General features: G+C 41.3%; 1 protein-coding gene across 1 annotated transcript; it reads left to right on the top strand.

The window, feature by feature from the left end:
- Nucleotides 1-7,150: 7,150 nt before the first annotated feature.
- On the top strand, nucleotides 7,151-8,946 carry LOC119798207 (olfactory receptor 142-like). The gene has a single exon (XM_038307555.1). The coding sequence runs from the start codon at nucleotides 7,455-7,457 to the stop codon at nucleotides 8,379-8,381; it is 927 nt and encodes a 308-aa protein (XP_038163483.1). The 5' UTR covers nucleotides 7,151-7,454; the 3' UTR covers nucleotides 8,382-8,946.
- Nucleotides 8,947-14,489: the final 5,543 nt, after the last annotated feature.

Genomic DNA, 14,489 nt, shown 5'->3' with positions numbered 1-14,489 from the left:
CATTGGACCTGGACTTCAGCTGCTTCTGCCTGATATTTGGATCATTGTTTGCAAACTTTTCTGCCTTTTTGAGGACTTTGAATTTTTACAAAACTTAGTTTCAATTTTAAGTCGTTAAAGAGGTTTCCAACGACACTGGTTGTGTATTTAAATTTTTTATTTATTTTTTGTTCCTCTTTGGTCAAAATCGGGTCAAAACCCATCAGTGAGATCGCACCAAACAGGAAGTGAAATGCACAAAGTATCCGGTAGATTTCCAAATAAAACACATCCGATCTTAACCCATGATCCTTTTTTTAACTAGTTTAATTAGTTTCTCCCGTATGCCACGACGTAATGCATTGATCTGAAAATCAACCTCAGACGCAACGCACGCAGTGGCGAGGGTTTGATCCGTCAGATGGAGTTAAATCACAAAGAATTCAATGTTGAATCGGGGCGGCAGCTAAATGCTAGGCGATGGGTAGCAGCCAAAACGTTGCAATTTCACATAATCCTGACGAGATCCGAAAAACGTAGCAAAAACTAGCAAGCGGGTGATTATGTATGTTCACTAAGTAAATATTATGTAAATAAACCATACACTTCTCGCTATAAATGTAATCAAAACCCATTTAAATGCAGAAACTGATTGAAATTATTGATTTTCCCACTAAAAGTTAGAGAAATCTCAGCCATGTTTATACCAAAATGTTACAGTTTCACATTATCTTGAAAAATCTTTGCAAGAAACGAACAAGCAAGTGAATATGTACATTCCCTGAGTAAATATTCTGGTAACAAACTATACATTTCTCACTAGAAATGTAATCAAAACTCATTTTAATGCTAAAACAAACTCAAGTCATTAATCTTTCCACAAAAAAATGAGCGAATGTCGGCCATATATATATTTTTTTCTTCTCCCAGCTGGAATCTTGAAAGTCACGTGACTAGGACGTAAAACAATAGAAAGCGTATAGGTAGAAGAAACGTAACAGTACCACAAAAAAATGGCCATTAATGTACCTCCACTACGTTTTGCAGTGTGGACCAACGTAGTGGGGGTACATTTTCCCATGAGACTGGGTTGGTTCTGCAACATTCTTAAAAGTTCTAAAAGTAAACTGGTAAGTTTATTTTTTACTAAATAAAAGAGTTCTGCATGTGATTCTGATCTTACTTAGTTTGAGTCCATACAGCAGGGGGTTCAGAACGGGCTGACGGGTGATGAAGTATAAAGATAGAACAATGCCTAGGACATTGGGAACTCTGCTCATGTCAAACCTGCTCTGTAAAACTGCAAAGAAGGAACCGAAGGAGAAGTTAAGCAGGGAGACCAGGTGAGGTGTGCAGGTGCTGATGGCTTTCTATTGGGTTTGCTTGGATCCTGAAAAACAGACCTGCAGGATTTTCACATAGGTGAAGAGGATAAGTGCAGCGAGACTAAAGAGCACAGTGTCACCTTTTTAAGTGCCTGTTTTACAGTCTTTACCATTCTCTCTGTTAGGCCGTTTGACTGTGGATACCCAGAGCTGGAGTGGACAAGTTTTATGCCCCATGACCACGCAAACTGTCGCATTTCAGAACTGGCGAAAGGAACGTGATTGCTTACCAGCTCTTTTGGGATCCCATTTCTGGCGAATATGGTCTTCATTTTGCGTATGACTGTGTGGGCAGTTTTGTCAGGTAAGTGGAGCACTTCTGAGTATTTTGACATGTAATCCACCATCAGGAGATATGACTGTCCATGTAGCTCAAAGATATCTGCACCAACCTTCAGCCATGGCAGTTCAGGTACCTTGTGTGGAATCAAGGGTTCTTTGTGATTCTGTGGCTGGAGTTGTTGGCATGGGCGGCATTTCTCCACCTGGTTTTCGATGTCGTGTTTCATGCCTGGCCAGTACATCACCTTTCTTGCTTGTGCTTTCATCCGCTGTATCCCCTGATGTGCAGTCTGTCAAGCATCAGCTGCTTCACACTCTGTGGGATCACAATCCTGTCACCAGTCATCAGGATGCCATCCCTGATGCTAATGTTGTCTCATTGACCAGTACTGGTGTAGGTTGGTAGGAACACTGCGCCGTCATCTCGGCCAGCCTCTCTTGTGTAACTCCATCACCTGTTGCAGTGTGCTGTCTGTCGCCGTGGCCCTCTTGAGCTTTGAGAGTGTGTCTGCGTCGAGTGCGTCTGTGGCCTCCATTGCATGCACTACTCTCTCCTCAAACAGATCCTCTTTCACGTCATCCTTGCTGTCACTGACAACAGCACGGGACAGGGTATCAGCAACATGCATATCCTTGCCTGCTGTGTGGATGATTTTCAAGTCATAGCGTTGGAGCTGCAGTAGCATGCGCTGGAATCGTGCAGGTGCTTTGCTTAGATGTTTTTTTAGGGGCTTATGGTCAGATTGTACAGTCACTGTGTTGCCATACACATACTGGTGAAAGCGTTTGGTGGCGAAAGCTATTGCCAGCAGTTCTTTCTCTATCTGAGCATAATTCTTCTCAGAGTCAGTGAGTGCTTGTGATGCGTATGACAGTGGCCTACCTTCCTGCAGCAGACAGGTGCCGAGTCCATCTTTTCATGCGTTGCACTGTATGGTGAGTGGCTTGCTCCGGTCGTATAACTGGAGTACTGGGGCTTGCATGAGGGTGACCTTGAGCTTGTCCACTGCAGCAATGTGTTGGTTGCTCCAGTGCCAGGCAGCGTCCTTCCGAAGCAGCTCTCTGAGTGGGCTTGTTATCGTGGCTTCATTTGGGATGTATTGGCAGAGGTACCTTGTCATTCCCAGCAGTCTCTGTAGTGCTTTCTTGTCCTCTGGCTGCAGCATGTCTCTGATGGCGAACACCTTGGACTCGTCCGGCTTCACTCCCTTCGAGGTGACCATGTATTTGACTGAGTCCACTTTGTATTGAATTTTCTCCTTGTTGAATTTGATGTTGTTTTTCAGTGCAGTGTCCATGACTGTTTGCAGAATAGCATCATGCTCTTCCTCAGATGCAGCGGCGATGATCATGTTATCTGCAATGATGTGCACTCCTTTTATGCTGCCGAATGTCTCACAGTTCTTTTGTTGAAAGACCTCATTGGCGGACTTTATGCCAAAAGGAAGTCTCTTAAAACGAAACCTGCCTCACGGCGTGCTGAATGTGCAGAGCATCGAGGAGGGCTGGTCCAGACTCACTTGCCAGTATCTGTCCTTTTCATCTAGGATGGAGAAGATGGTTTTTCCTGACAGGCGGTGGAGTACTTCTTCTGGGGTTGGTATTGAGAAGCGCTGTCTCTTAATCGCCTCATTTAGGACACGAGGGTCCAAACACACCCTGAGTGACCCGTTTTTCTTTTATGTGATGACAAGGCTATTTACCCACTCTGTAGGCGCCGTCACTGGTGGGATGACATCTCTTTCGACGAGGTCTTCTAGCATGGTTTTTAGCCGGTCCATGACAGCGATGGGGATTTTCCTGCAGCAGTGCACAACTGGGATCACATGTGGGTCTGTGTGGATGTGATGCACCCCTGGAAACTGTCCCAGCCCACTGAAGACAGAGGGGTATGCGTCCACTAGCTCCTCTTTTGTGGCTGGTGTTTTGACTGCGATGGTCTGCATTCTTTTCACCAGCTGCAGCTGTTCACATGTGTCTTGGCCCAGGATCGGAGTGGAGGAGTGCTTGGTGACGAAGAACAAAAGATCTGACGTCGTTCTGCCCACATCACAGATAAGTCTCACGGTGCCCTCTGGCTTCAGACGTGTCCCTCCATAGGCAACGAGAGCGATGCGTTTTGGTTGCAGTTGATGAGGACCCCGAATCTTCTGCAAAATGCTCAGAGGAAGCACATTTGCATCTGCCCCAGTGTCCAATTTAAACTCGACCTCTGTGTTTTTAATGTCGGCTGTTGTGTACCACGAATTATCCTGCTGAGTGCGTTTGGGTTCAAAACAGGACATTGTCGATATGAACAGTGACTCCACCTCAAGATCGTGCACGCCCCGGGCAGTGGCTCCTCTGTCTTGTGTTGATGCAAAACTCTTCGTGTAGTGGTTCTTCTTGTTACAGTTGTGACAGATGACCCCGAACGCTGGACACTGACGAGGTTTGTGCACCCCGCCGCATTTTCTGCATGTGTCTTTCTCTCAGTTGGTCGTGACATTTTTTTCATGGAGACTCTTCCGTTCTCGTAGCTGGCAGACACCTTATGGAAAGCTTCCACGGACGCCTCAGGCTGAGCTGATCTCATAGCTCGCATCTGTGATTTAGTGACTTCAGCTGCTCTACAGATATCGACAGCTTTATCCAGAGTAAAGTCCGTTTCTCGTAGTAATCGCTCTTTCATGCGAGCGTCTGGCACAGAAAACACGACCTTATCCCTGATCACGTCATTCTCTGTTAGTCCAAACTCACAGTTCTTACACTTTTGACGATGTTCAGTCATAAACTGATCTACGTTGGCTCCCTCAGACATGGGTAGGGACCAGAACTGGTGACGCTCGAACACAATGTTTTTTTTCGGTATGCAGTACTTTCTGAACGCATCCAAGATGTCCTTCATTGTTAGCTCACCAGGCTGTCCATCCTCACCTTGTTCCACAAACACATCCCGGGTGTTGTAGATTTCTAGTGCTTCCTCACCGATCGTGTGTAGTATGATGGCCATCTTCACTGGTTCAGTTCCCGTAGCCGTCATGTACAGCTGAAAACGTTGCTCCCATTGGCACAATTCTCGCTGATGTTGCCGGTTAGCACTAGCGGGGCTGGAGGCTTGAACTGATCCAATGTAGCCTAGCTCTGGCTAACGCTAACATTCGGTCACTCAAAGACATTTAACTAAACTTTCCTTACCACAGCGGAGGATTTAACGTAAACTATTGTAGTCTCGCAGCTCATGTAGACTACGAAAATACCTCTTCTGACACCATGTTGTGTACTTCTGACACTAATAAAATAAACGGTGAGGCTTATTTTCTGGTGAGGCACTTTTCATGTAACTTTTATTGCAGCTCGCCAACAACACACACTGAGCCCAAGACCAAACATATCGAACACTGAGTGATGTGTTTCTCATAGGGTAAACCAATCGATCACAGATGATCCAGGTCATTCTAACAATATACTACAGTGCTCATTTTGAGCCTGGATCCATATTTATTTTTGATTCTGTTCATGGTGGACAATCCTGCTTCACAGCAGAAGGTAGAGTAAACATACTCAAAATGTGCAGGTTCATCTTTGAGAACACACTGTTTCACTTTTCTTTCAAAAGCACTTTTTCCAATAGTCCACACTTTCTTTCACGTTTTCCCATCATTTTTACCCACCCCCGGCTTGCCACAGGTTTGCCTGCTGTGTCTAAAAGTAGCTAGCAGCAACAGCCCTGATTGACACAGCTCATTGGCTAATATGCATCACGTGAAGCCTGGTCCCGGAGGGATTTACTGTACGAACAGCAGAAGGAGCGCAAGTGAAATTAGACACTGCCGTCGGACAACATGTGGTAATCTATAAATGTTAAATCAGGTTAGGTCCGGATTAGCCAGCAGGTCCGCTAATCCGTGACCTCTGCTCTAAAACATTCAAACAAAAAGGACTGTTGTTAGATATATTACACAGTCTAAAAAGAGATAAAATAGATTTAAAAAAAATAAAACACTTCTACAGAGCTGAGAGAGAGAGTAATAACTTATTTGACAACATAACATATTTTAAAAAATTTATGTTGAAACTGAAAAACAATACTGTCAGAATCAAATGTTAAACTATCTTTTGAAATCTAAAAAACCAAAAAGTATTGAAAGTAAAAAGAAGAAAAACTAGAATTTCTACCAATTTAAAATAATTTAGTTTTTTTATTTATTTCTTTATTTACTTTATTCCACTTTTAGGTTAAAACCTAAAAATTCATTTTTCTTCTCTATTTCTGTTTATGTTTAAACCCAAAATCTTCACTTTTAAACCTTTTGCTCTAATTTAATCAGGCTTGTGGGGACTCAGATGTCAGGGGAGTTGGATTTATTTACACATTTCACACAAAATCACAATAACCTCTGGGACTCAGAACTTGTCTCCTTCTTGAACAGTGACTAAACATTCTCAAGGGGTTAGACCTGCAAAAAATAATATAAATTTTCCCATGATTGAAGTGTTTGAGGTAGTATCTCTACTACTTGTAACTCGTGTACTGAAAGCATTTCAGTACAATTTCTCTCATTATGCTAAAATGTACTAAAGAGAAATTAAGTCATATACTGAGGGATTTTAACCCTTAATGTTGAAATCAAAAAAATAATACAACATACAAACATAGCATTTAATACTATCTATCTATCTATCTATCTATCTATCTATCTATCTATCTATCTATCTATCTATCTATCTATCTATCTATCTATCTATCTATCTATCTATCTATCTATCTATCTATCTATCTATCTATCTATCTATCTATCTATCTATCTATCTATCTATCTATCTATCTATCTGTCTGTCTGAATTACTAATTACCATTACTAATGTCAGTATTACAGAGATTTGTTCACAAATCCGTGAACTCAGTGGCCACATCTCAATTCCTTTGCAACTTGAGCTTTTTCTTCAGTGAGCTACAACCTTTGTACTGTATTTCATACTCTTTGCTATCCCAGTCTAATCCTTTGTGAAATAGAATCTTTACAAAAGCTTATCTTCCCTTTTATTGCTTAACTATAGTAAATCCTTATTTACCCCAAGCACACATCCTCAGAAACGTATCATCACTGTCAATGAGCAAAAACTTCCGAGCAAAGGCTTTGAGTGAGTTTGACAACTGTAATAAAAAGAAAATCTAAGAATAATTCAATATTTAATGAATATTTATTGACAGGTTTTTCCATCTCTCAGAAAAATCTTCTTTACAACCGAAATGAGTTGCTGGGATAGAGATATTAAAATGTCATAAAAACTGCCTATGCACCTTTAATATTTTAATATAATCTTCATTTAATATAATTTTGACTAATATTTTTTTTAATAATCATTTTTATTTTGTTACGTTTTAGTGCCTGACCCTCCTTAGCAGGCATTACTTCACAGATAATCCACTAATGATGTCCCATTACAGCTGTAGGATTCACACAAACATAATAAAAAAAACACAGAGAAGTGACTCAGCTCAGTTTTGGAGGGAGGGGGTAATCAATGTTTCCATACAGAGCATAGGAAGGAACCTGTTTTTGTTTTTTTTCTCTGTACATTATTTAATCTTCAGTGGGCTGTGAGCTTTATCAGGAGATGTTGCCTCATTTTCTAATTTACTGTTTGCTGAAACCTTCAGCCTGATAATTAATGTATGAGGGAAAATGCTCTCAGTATTATTACAATGTGTTCAGCCAGTAGATTGGAGGCTGTGGTTAAATTAAATGTTTTACTTTTGGGTGAAAAGCTTTAACTAAAATCATAATCTTTCTTTATGTCTGACTGTTGAGAATGTGAAACGGCATGACTAACTCTTCACAGGTTTTTTTTTTTTCTTTCACTGCTTATATCAACTCCTGGGGTTTGACCTATTTGTATTTCACTGTCATCTTGATTTTGTATGCCTTCATAGTCTTCTCTAACGTCCTGCTCATTGTTGTGATCTGTTCAAACAGGAGCTTACATGAACCCATGTACATGTTTCTCTGCAGCCTGTTTGTCAATGAACTGTATGGCAGCTCAGGCTTGTTTCCCTTCTTGCTGGTTCAGATCCTCTCAAATGTCCACATTATTTCTGCTCCGCTCTGCTTCCTTCAGGTTTTTATGGTCCATTCTTACGGGGCAGTTGAATTTTTAAACTTAGCAGTTGTCTCGTATGACCGTTACCTCGCTATCTGTTACCCTCTGCAGTACAACAACAAAATGACACCCAAAAAGATTGCCGTACTGATTGCTGTAGCCTGGTTGTATCCACTTATTATTGTCTCCTACATTATGCCTCTGCTACTGGTGAAGCTGTGTGGGAACCAGATAAACAAAGTGTACTGTGATGTTCATTCTGTGGTTAAACTGGCCTGTACGGAAAGGGCCATCACGAACATTTTTGGACTCACTGCTACATTCAGTACTATCTTGGTCTCGTTGCTTCTGATTCTATACACCTACATCAAGATCCTTGTTGTGTGTTTCTCTGGATCCAAACAAACCCGTCAGAAAGCCTTGAACACCTGTACACCTCACCTGGCCTCCATCTTGAACTTTTCCTTCGCTGGTAGCTTTGAGATCTCTCAGAGCAGATTCAACATGAGCTTCCTGCCAAATTTTCTGCGTATTTTCCTCTCGCTTTACTTCCTAACTGCACAGCCTCTTTTTAACCCACTGATGTATGGCCTGAAGATGTCTAAAATAAGAAATGCTTGTAAAACTCTAGTTCTGAATGTAAACCAGTGACACAAATGTATTGTATTTACACAACATTAACCTATAGTAGCAAAGAAAAGGAATCTTTGTAGACCCAGACCAGACAAATAACCAATTATTTTATTACTCTTTAAGAAGCATTTTGTTCAAAAGGATCAAAATAGTATATGAAAACCATATTTTTACAAAGTGAGTCTCAGTTAAAGGTTATTTGGACCAAAAAAAGATGGTGAAGAAAGTCCACTCATTTTGATGCTTCATGCTGGAGGATTTTTTCATGGGTTCAAAATTGCTTTTGATTTCTTTTTATAGGTTTTCTGATGCATCTATATTGTTAAAAAAAAAGAATTTCGATCTTTTTGATGGTGTAGATATGAGTGGAAAAAGAAATTAGAATAAAGAAGGAACTTCCTGGAGAAGCATTAGTTTCCTCTGGCTGCTCTCTTTTTAATAAACCCTGAAGATTTTTAGCCTTATTTAAAGTGTGACAAAAGAAAGTTTTGATGTTTATAAACCAAGATTTTGCTTAGATCTGCTAAAACACTAGGGGGCCGAAAAGAAGTACATACAGTCTAATGCAACCTTATTTATACAACTGATGTATTTACAAAGTCTGATATTCACATTAAGTTGTAACTATTAAGTGAAATTGAATAACCAAACTAAATTAATATGTTACTTGTCAAATAACTTCATCTTGTTACAATACATTTTTTCCCCTGTCTGTTGGTTCTGATGGAGAATTAAAATAACTCTTTAAAAGAAATGCAGAGCTGGTATTATTGGACAATAGTACAATTCAACACTGCTTTTTTTAGTAAATTTTATGGAAAATGCATGGAAGGTATTGCACTGGGCTGGTTTCAAGACTTCTTGAAGGACAGGGAATTTTTTATGAGACCACAAAAATTACATTAAATTCAATTCAGTTTATTTCTATAGCGCCAATTCACAACACGTCACCTCAAGGCACTTGATAGTTCACCAGATCATACAGTCAAATTGATTCAAAGTTTTCTATCTAAGTAAAGCCAGTTGATTGCATCGATTAATTGACTTAAATGCAATCCCTCACACTAAGCATGCTTGTAGTGGAGAAGAAGAATTCCATTTTATCAGAAAGAAACCTCCAGCAGAACCAGGCTCAGTGTGAGCGGCCATCTGCCGAGGACGACTGGGGTTTAAGGAGACAGAAGCAGATATAGTACAAAAAGCAGCTGTAAAAGGCGGCCCCGTCCAGGAAACATAGCCAGGCAGACGAGCTCTGAGCCAAATTCCATGTCATAGGATGAAGAGAGCACATCCAGCCAGTCACAGTCAGAGAAACAGGACTACACTGAAAAACAGGCAAATCTCGGACATCTATAAACAAAGGTATTGATGGCAGCAACACGATTGATATTTTTCTCCAGGATGGAGTCACAGCCAAACAGGAACAGGCCAGATGAAGAACAGATTCTGCAGACTGGGAGCATAGAGATAGAATGAAGCAGAATGATGAAATAGGGGTCCCTATGGCCTTCAGCAGTCTAAGCCTATAGCAGCATAACTATAGAGATAGCTCAGGATGACCTGAATCCCTCTAACTATAAGCTTTATCAAAAAAGAAAGTTTTAAGCCTAGCCTTAGAAGTAGACAGGGTGTCTGCCTCACGGACTAAAACTGGTAGTTGGTTCCACAGGAGAGGAGCCTGATAACTAAAAGATCTGCCTCCCATTCTATTTTTAGAAATTATAGGAACCACTAGAAAACCGGCAGATTGAGAGCAAAGTGCTCTTTTAGGAACATAAGGAACAATCAGATCTCTGATATAAGATGGAGCTTGGCCATTTAAGGCTTTATATGTTAGAAGGAGGATTTTGAATTCTATTCTTGATATAACAGGAAGCCAACAAGGAGAAGATAGGATAGGAGAGATATGATCTCTATTTTTAATTTTCATCAGAACTCTGGCTGCAGCTGAAGGATCAGCTGAAGGCTTTAACTACATTTTATGGACTTCCTGATAGTAAAGAATTACAATAGTCCAGCCCTGAAGTAACAAATGCATGGACTAGTTTCTCAGCATCACCCCTGGATGGGATATGTCTATTTTTTACAATATTCCTCAGATGAAAGAAGGAAAATCTAGAAAGCTCTTTGATTTGAAATTTAAATGACAGGTCCTGATAAAAAATAACACCAAGAGTTTTTACTTTATTATCTGAAATCAGTTTAATCCCATCCAAATGACCAAAGACTATAACTTCCGTAGAAAGTAAAGAGCCATCCAGGTTTTTATGTCTTCAACACAGGCCTTTGATCTATGTAATGGGTTAGCTTCATCTGGATTTATAGACAGATATAGCTAAGTATAATCAGCATAACAGCAGAAATTAATCCCATGCTGTCAAATAATTCTACCAATTGGGAGCATATATAGTAAAGAGAATTGGTCCTAGCACTGATCCCTGTGATACTCCACAGGTAACCGTTGAGCATGAGAAAGATGGAACATGTGCTGTTCCACATTAGTTCTTTTTAGGGCCATTTTTATTCAATATCTACATGCTCCCAATAACTCAGATCTTCATAAATAACGTAAGTTACTGTAGAGGGGTGAAAAGCCAGTTTTTAGTGGATAAAACAAAGAAGTTGGAAAACAGGCACCCCAACATTATTTTTTTCGTTTTGTGTCTTTGATTTCTCATTTTATTAGATTATATGGTGTTATTCATTTAGTCCATGTAGTTCTGGCCGCGGCTGCTAGGGGGCGCTGACACGTTGGCGGCATGAAGAAGACTGAACACACAAGAAGAATAATTCTTCCGGTTGAAGGTAAAGAAGCTCAACATGTGTGTTTCGTCTTTCTCATATCACAGCACCACATGTTGAGGGAAGGTCATCATACACATTACCCTCAGCCATCCGAGGTTGCAGGGTAACAAATTTGGGGGCTCGTCCGGGATGGCACCTCCTGCTGGCTTGGTGCTATCTAAAAAAAAAAAAAGAACCTTGGGATCCTGACCTTATGTTACATGAACTGATGCTCTAAGGGCAAGACATCAGGTATCCAGAGATGACGACGCTACATGAGCTTCAGTGGGAGATCCAGCAGCTGCTTCACCAACTGATTGATGATGCCAGAAGAGAGCTGCTTCACTAACTGGCAGTATCGTGCCAAGATGAGGTGGGAGAAGACGCGCCAGGGGAGGAATCGTCCGAAGTAGAACTCTATGACTTCATTGTTGACTTTTTAAGAAGTAAACGATTGAGGAATTTGGAGGTCCAAGGGATGTCGCGCCTGCTGGTGTTTCGTGACCTCGTTGATGAGCTACTGTCAGCACAAGAAACAGAGAACCCGCATCATTCAGTGGATGTAGAGAAAGTGGTATCAGTGAACGAGACTGAGCAGATTGTAGCAGCATCAGCATTGAGTAAGACAGTGTCATCACCAGTTGTTGCTGATCAGGTAACCGGGTTAGTAAAATTGACAAATGTTGCTGCATTACTTCCACGAAGAGAATTTCGGATTCATGCTGGTCAGATTTTAGATTCTGACTCAGATGTGAGTTTTAACTGTTTGTGTAAGCAAATTGATGAAGGATTGAGTGAAGGTTTCACTGAGGCTGAGATTATTAGGACAGTTCTCAGAATAATTAAACCGGGTACATTTAAAGACATGCTGATCACAAAAGATACTCTGACTGTAACTGAGCTGAAGCGTTTTCTCAGAGCGCACCTTAAAGATAAGAGCAGTCCTGAATTATTTCAAGAACTGAGCAACGCAAGACAACATGATAAAGAAGGTCCACAACAGTTTATGTATAGACTGATGGGGTTAAAACAGCGTGTGCTTTTTGCTTCTAAAGTAAGTACAGGTTTCCAGTATGACAAGAAATTTGTTCAGGGAGTGTTCCTACATTCACTCTATCAGGGCATACATGAAAAATATTCATATGTCCGACAAGATCTCAAACCCCACCTTACAGATGAGAAAGTCACTGATGACTTTATCCTAGAAGTGATAACAAAGTCAGTAGGTGAAGACACAGAGAGACAGAATAGACTAGGCCAGGCTCTCAAACCAAAAGCAGTTAGCGTCAGTACAGTGCAGATGGACAAGAAAAGTCAGAATGCAGTTCAGATGCAGGCAGAAGTCCAAGCTAATCGTACTGCCATACAAGAGCTAACAGCACAGGTTTCATCACTGACCAAAAGTTTAGAAAAGGCTTTAACACCTATTGTTGGTTAAGGCAGTGAAAACATTCACACACATTTTCCCCACCAAAACCAGCCAGCAAAGTCAGAAGCTAAACGAAGATGTCAGCAATGTGTCTCCCAAGGAAAGGATAGCTGTAGCCACTGTTTCAAGTGTGATAAAGAGGGACACAGAGCAATTGGCTGTCTGATGAAGAACAATCTGTCGGGAAACTGGGCGAGGTCGCTGGGACGGGACCATCAGTGACCAGAGCGAAAGCAGGGTCCCATCTCACTCCAAAGCTGCATCCTCAAGAGGGCGCACCATCGTCTGCCAGGCTCATCAAACAAAATAGCTCTACTAAGAAGAAACATGTTGCCCACCTGATTGGTGGTAGATGCACTGTGACATGCCAACTAAATGGGGCCGAGTTGCAGATGCTATTGGACAGTGGGGCACAAGTGAGCATAGTGGAGAAGTCATGGGTGCAGAAAGCTCTACCAAATGTAACAATCCAGCCACTTGAGAGCCTACTACCAGAACACCCTCTCAAAGTCACAGCAGCAAATGGAACAGAGGTGCCATTTGATGGATGGATAGAAGTCCGACTCGAAATCAAAAGTATCAGATATGGTTCTGTGGCTCTCTATGTTCCGTTGCTTGTAAGTCACGAGAGTATAAGCAGCCCATTGTTAGGTTTTAATGTGATACAAGAAATCATAATGGGAAACACTGACCAGAAAAAAAAGCAACTTGGTGGACTTACTGTCAGAGGCTTTGAGAATTCAAAAAAATAGTGTTGAAACTCTAGTCTCTGTGGTTTGCACTATGCCGTCTCAGGAAGAATCAGGGAGTTCAGCAGTGAGAGTTGGAAAGAAGAGTCTTAATGTTCAAAGTGGGCAAATCTGTGAAGTGAAATGTCGCATTAGAACACTTCCAGGAGGAGGAGTAAGGTTGTTTGAACCAGCATACAGAGTATCCTGCCAGACGGGCTGGAATTATTTCCTGCTTTGGTTGACGTACCTGTTGGAGCTTCAAAAATGGTGAAAATTCCAGTCCAGAATTCAACCAACCATGACATTTTCTTACCTCCAATGACAGCTTTAGGAGTCCTTGAGGAAATTGATGGAACCAAACCTTTAAACATCTCTCTATCACCTCATGAACACGTTAGTGGACAGAATGATCCACCCTTGTGCGCCACCCATGTGAACTTGCTAAATAATGGGGACTCCACTAAAAAGGGAAACCACACACCTGCTCATGAACAAGAGAAATGGCATCCAAATGTTAATCTGGATCATCTCCCTGAGCATGAACAGGATATGGTACACCACAAGTTGTATGAAGAATTGGATGTGTTTGCATCTGAAGAAGGCGACATTGTATGTATTCCTGGTTTACAGCTCCAGATTACCACAACAGATAATACTCCTGTCCAAAAAAATTATAACTCTATTCCTTGGCCATTGTATAAAGAGGTTAAGGATTATATCTCAAACCTTTTGGATAGAGGGTGGATTTGAAAGTCAGTTTCAGCATACTCCTCACCTGTTGTCTGCGTGCAAAAGAAAGACCGCAGCCTGCGTCTTTGTGTTGATTTCCGAGAGCTCAACTGTAAACCACTCCTGATAGCCATCCTCTACCACGCGTTCAAGATCTGTTGGAGAGTCTTGGAGGGAATTCATGGTTCTCCATTTTGGACCAAGGGAGTGCATATCACCAAGGGTTTATGACAAGACATCTGACAGCATTTAGCACACATTTGGGTCTCTACGAATGGATAAAAATCCCCTTCGGACTGACCAACGCACCAGCTGCATTTCAGAGATGTATGGAAGGCGTATTAGAGGGTATCAGGGATGAGTGCTGCGTACCCTATTTAGATGATGTCCTCTGTTACTCAAAAACATTTGAGGAACACGTCGACCATTTGAAACAGGTTTTCTGCAGAATGC

Source organism: Cyprinodon tularosa, unplaced genomic scaffold (assembly GCF_016077235.1).
Source record: "Cyprinodon tularosa strain WSP-4 unplaced genomic scaffold, ASM1607723v1 ctg614, whole genome shotgun sequence".
NCBI lineage: Eukaryota > Metazoa > Chordata > Actinopteri > Cyprinodontiformes > Cyprinodontidae > Cyprinodon > Cyprinodon tularosa.
This window is presented reverse-complemented; position numbering and strand designations above follow the sequence as displayed.

Coding starts and splice junctions, on each gene's coding strand:
- LOC119798207 (XM_038307555.1), top strand. CDS start 7,455: ATGACTAACTCTTCACAGGTTTTTTTTTTTTCTTTCACTGCTTATATC.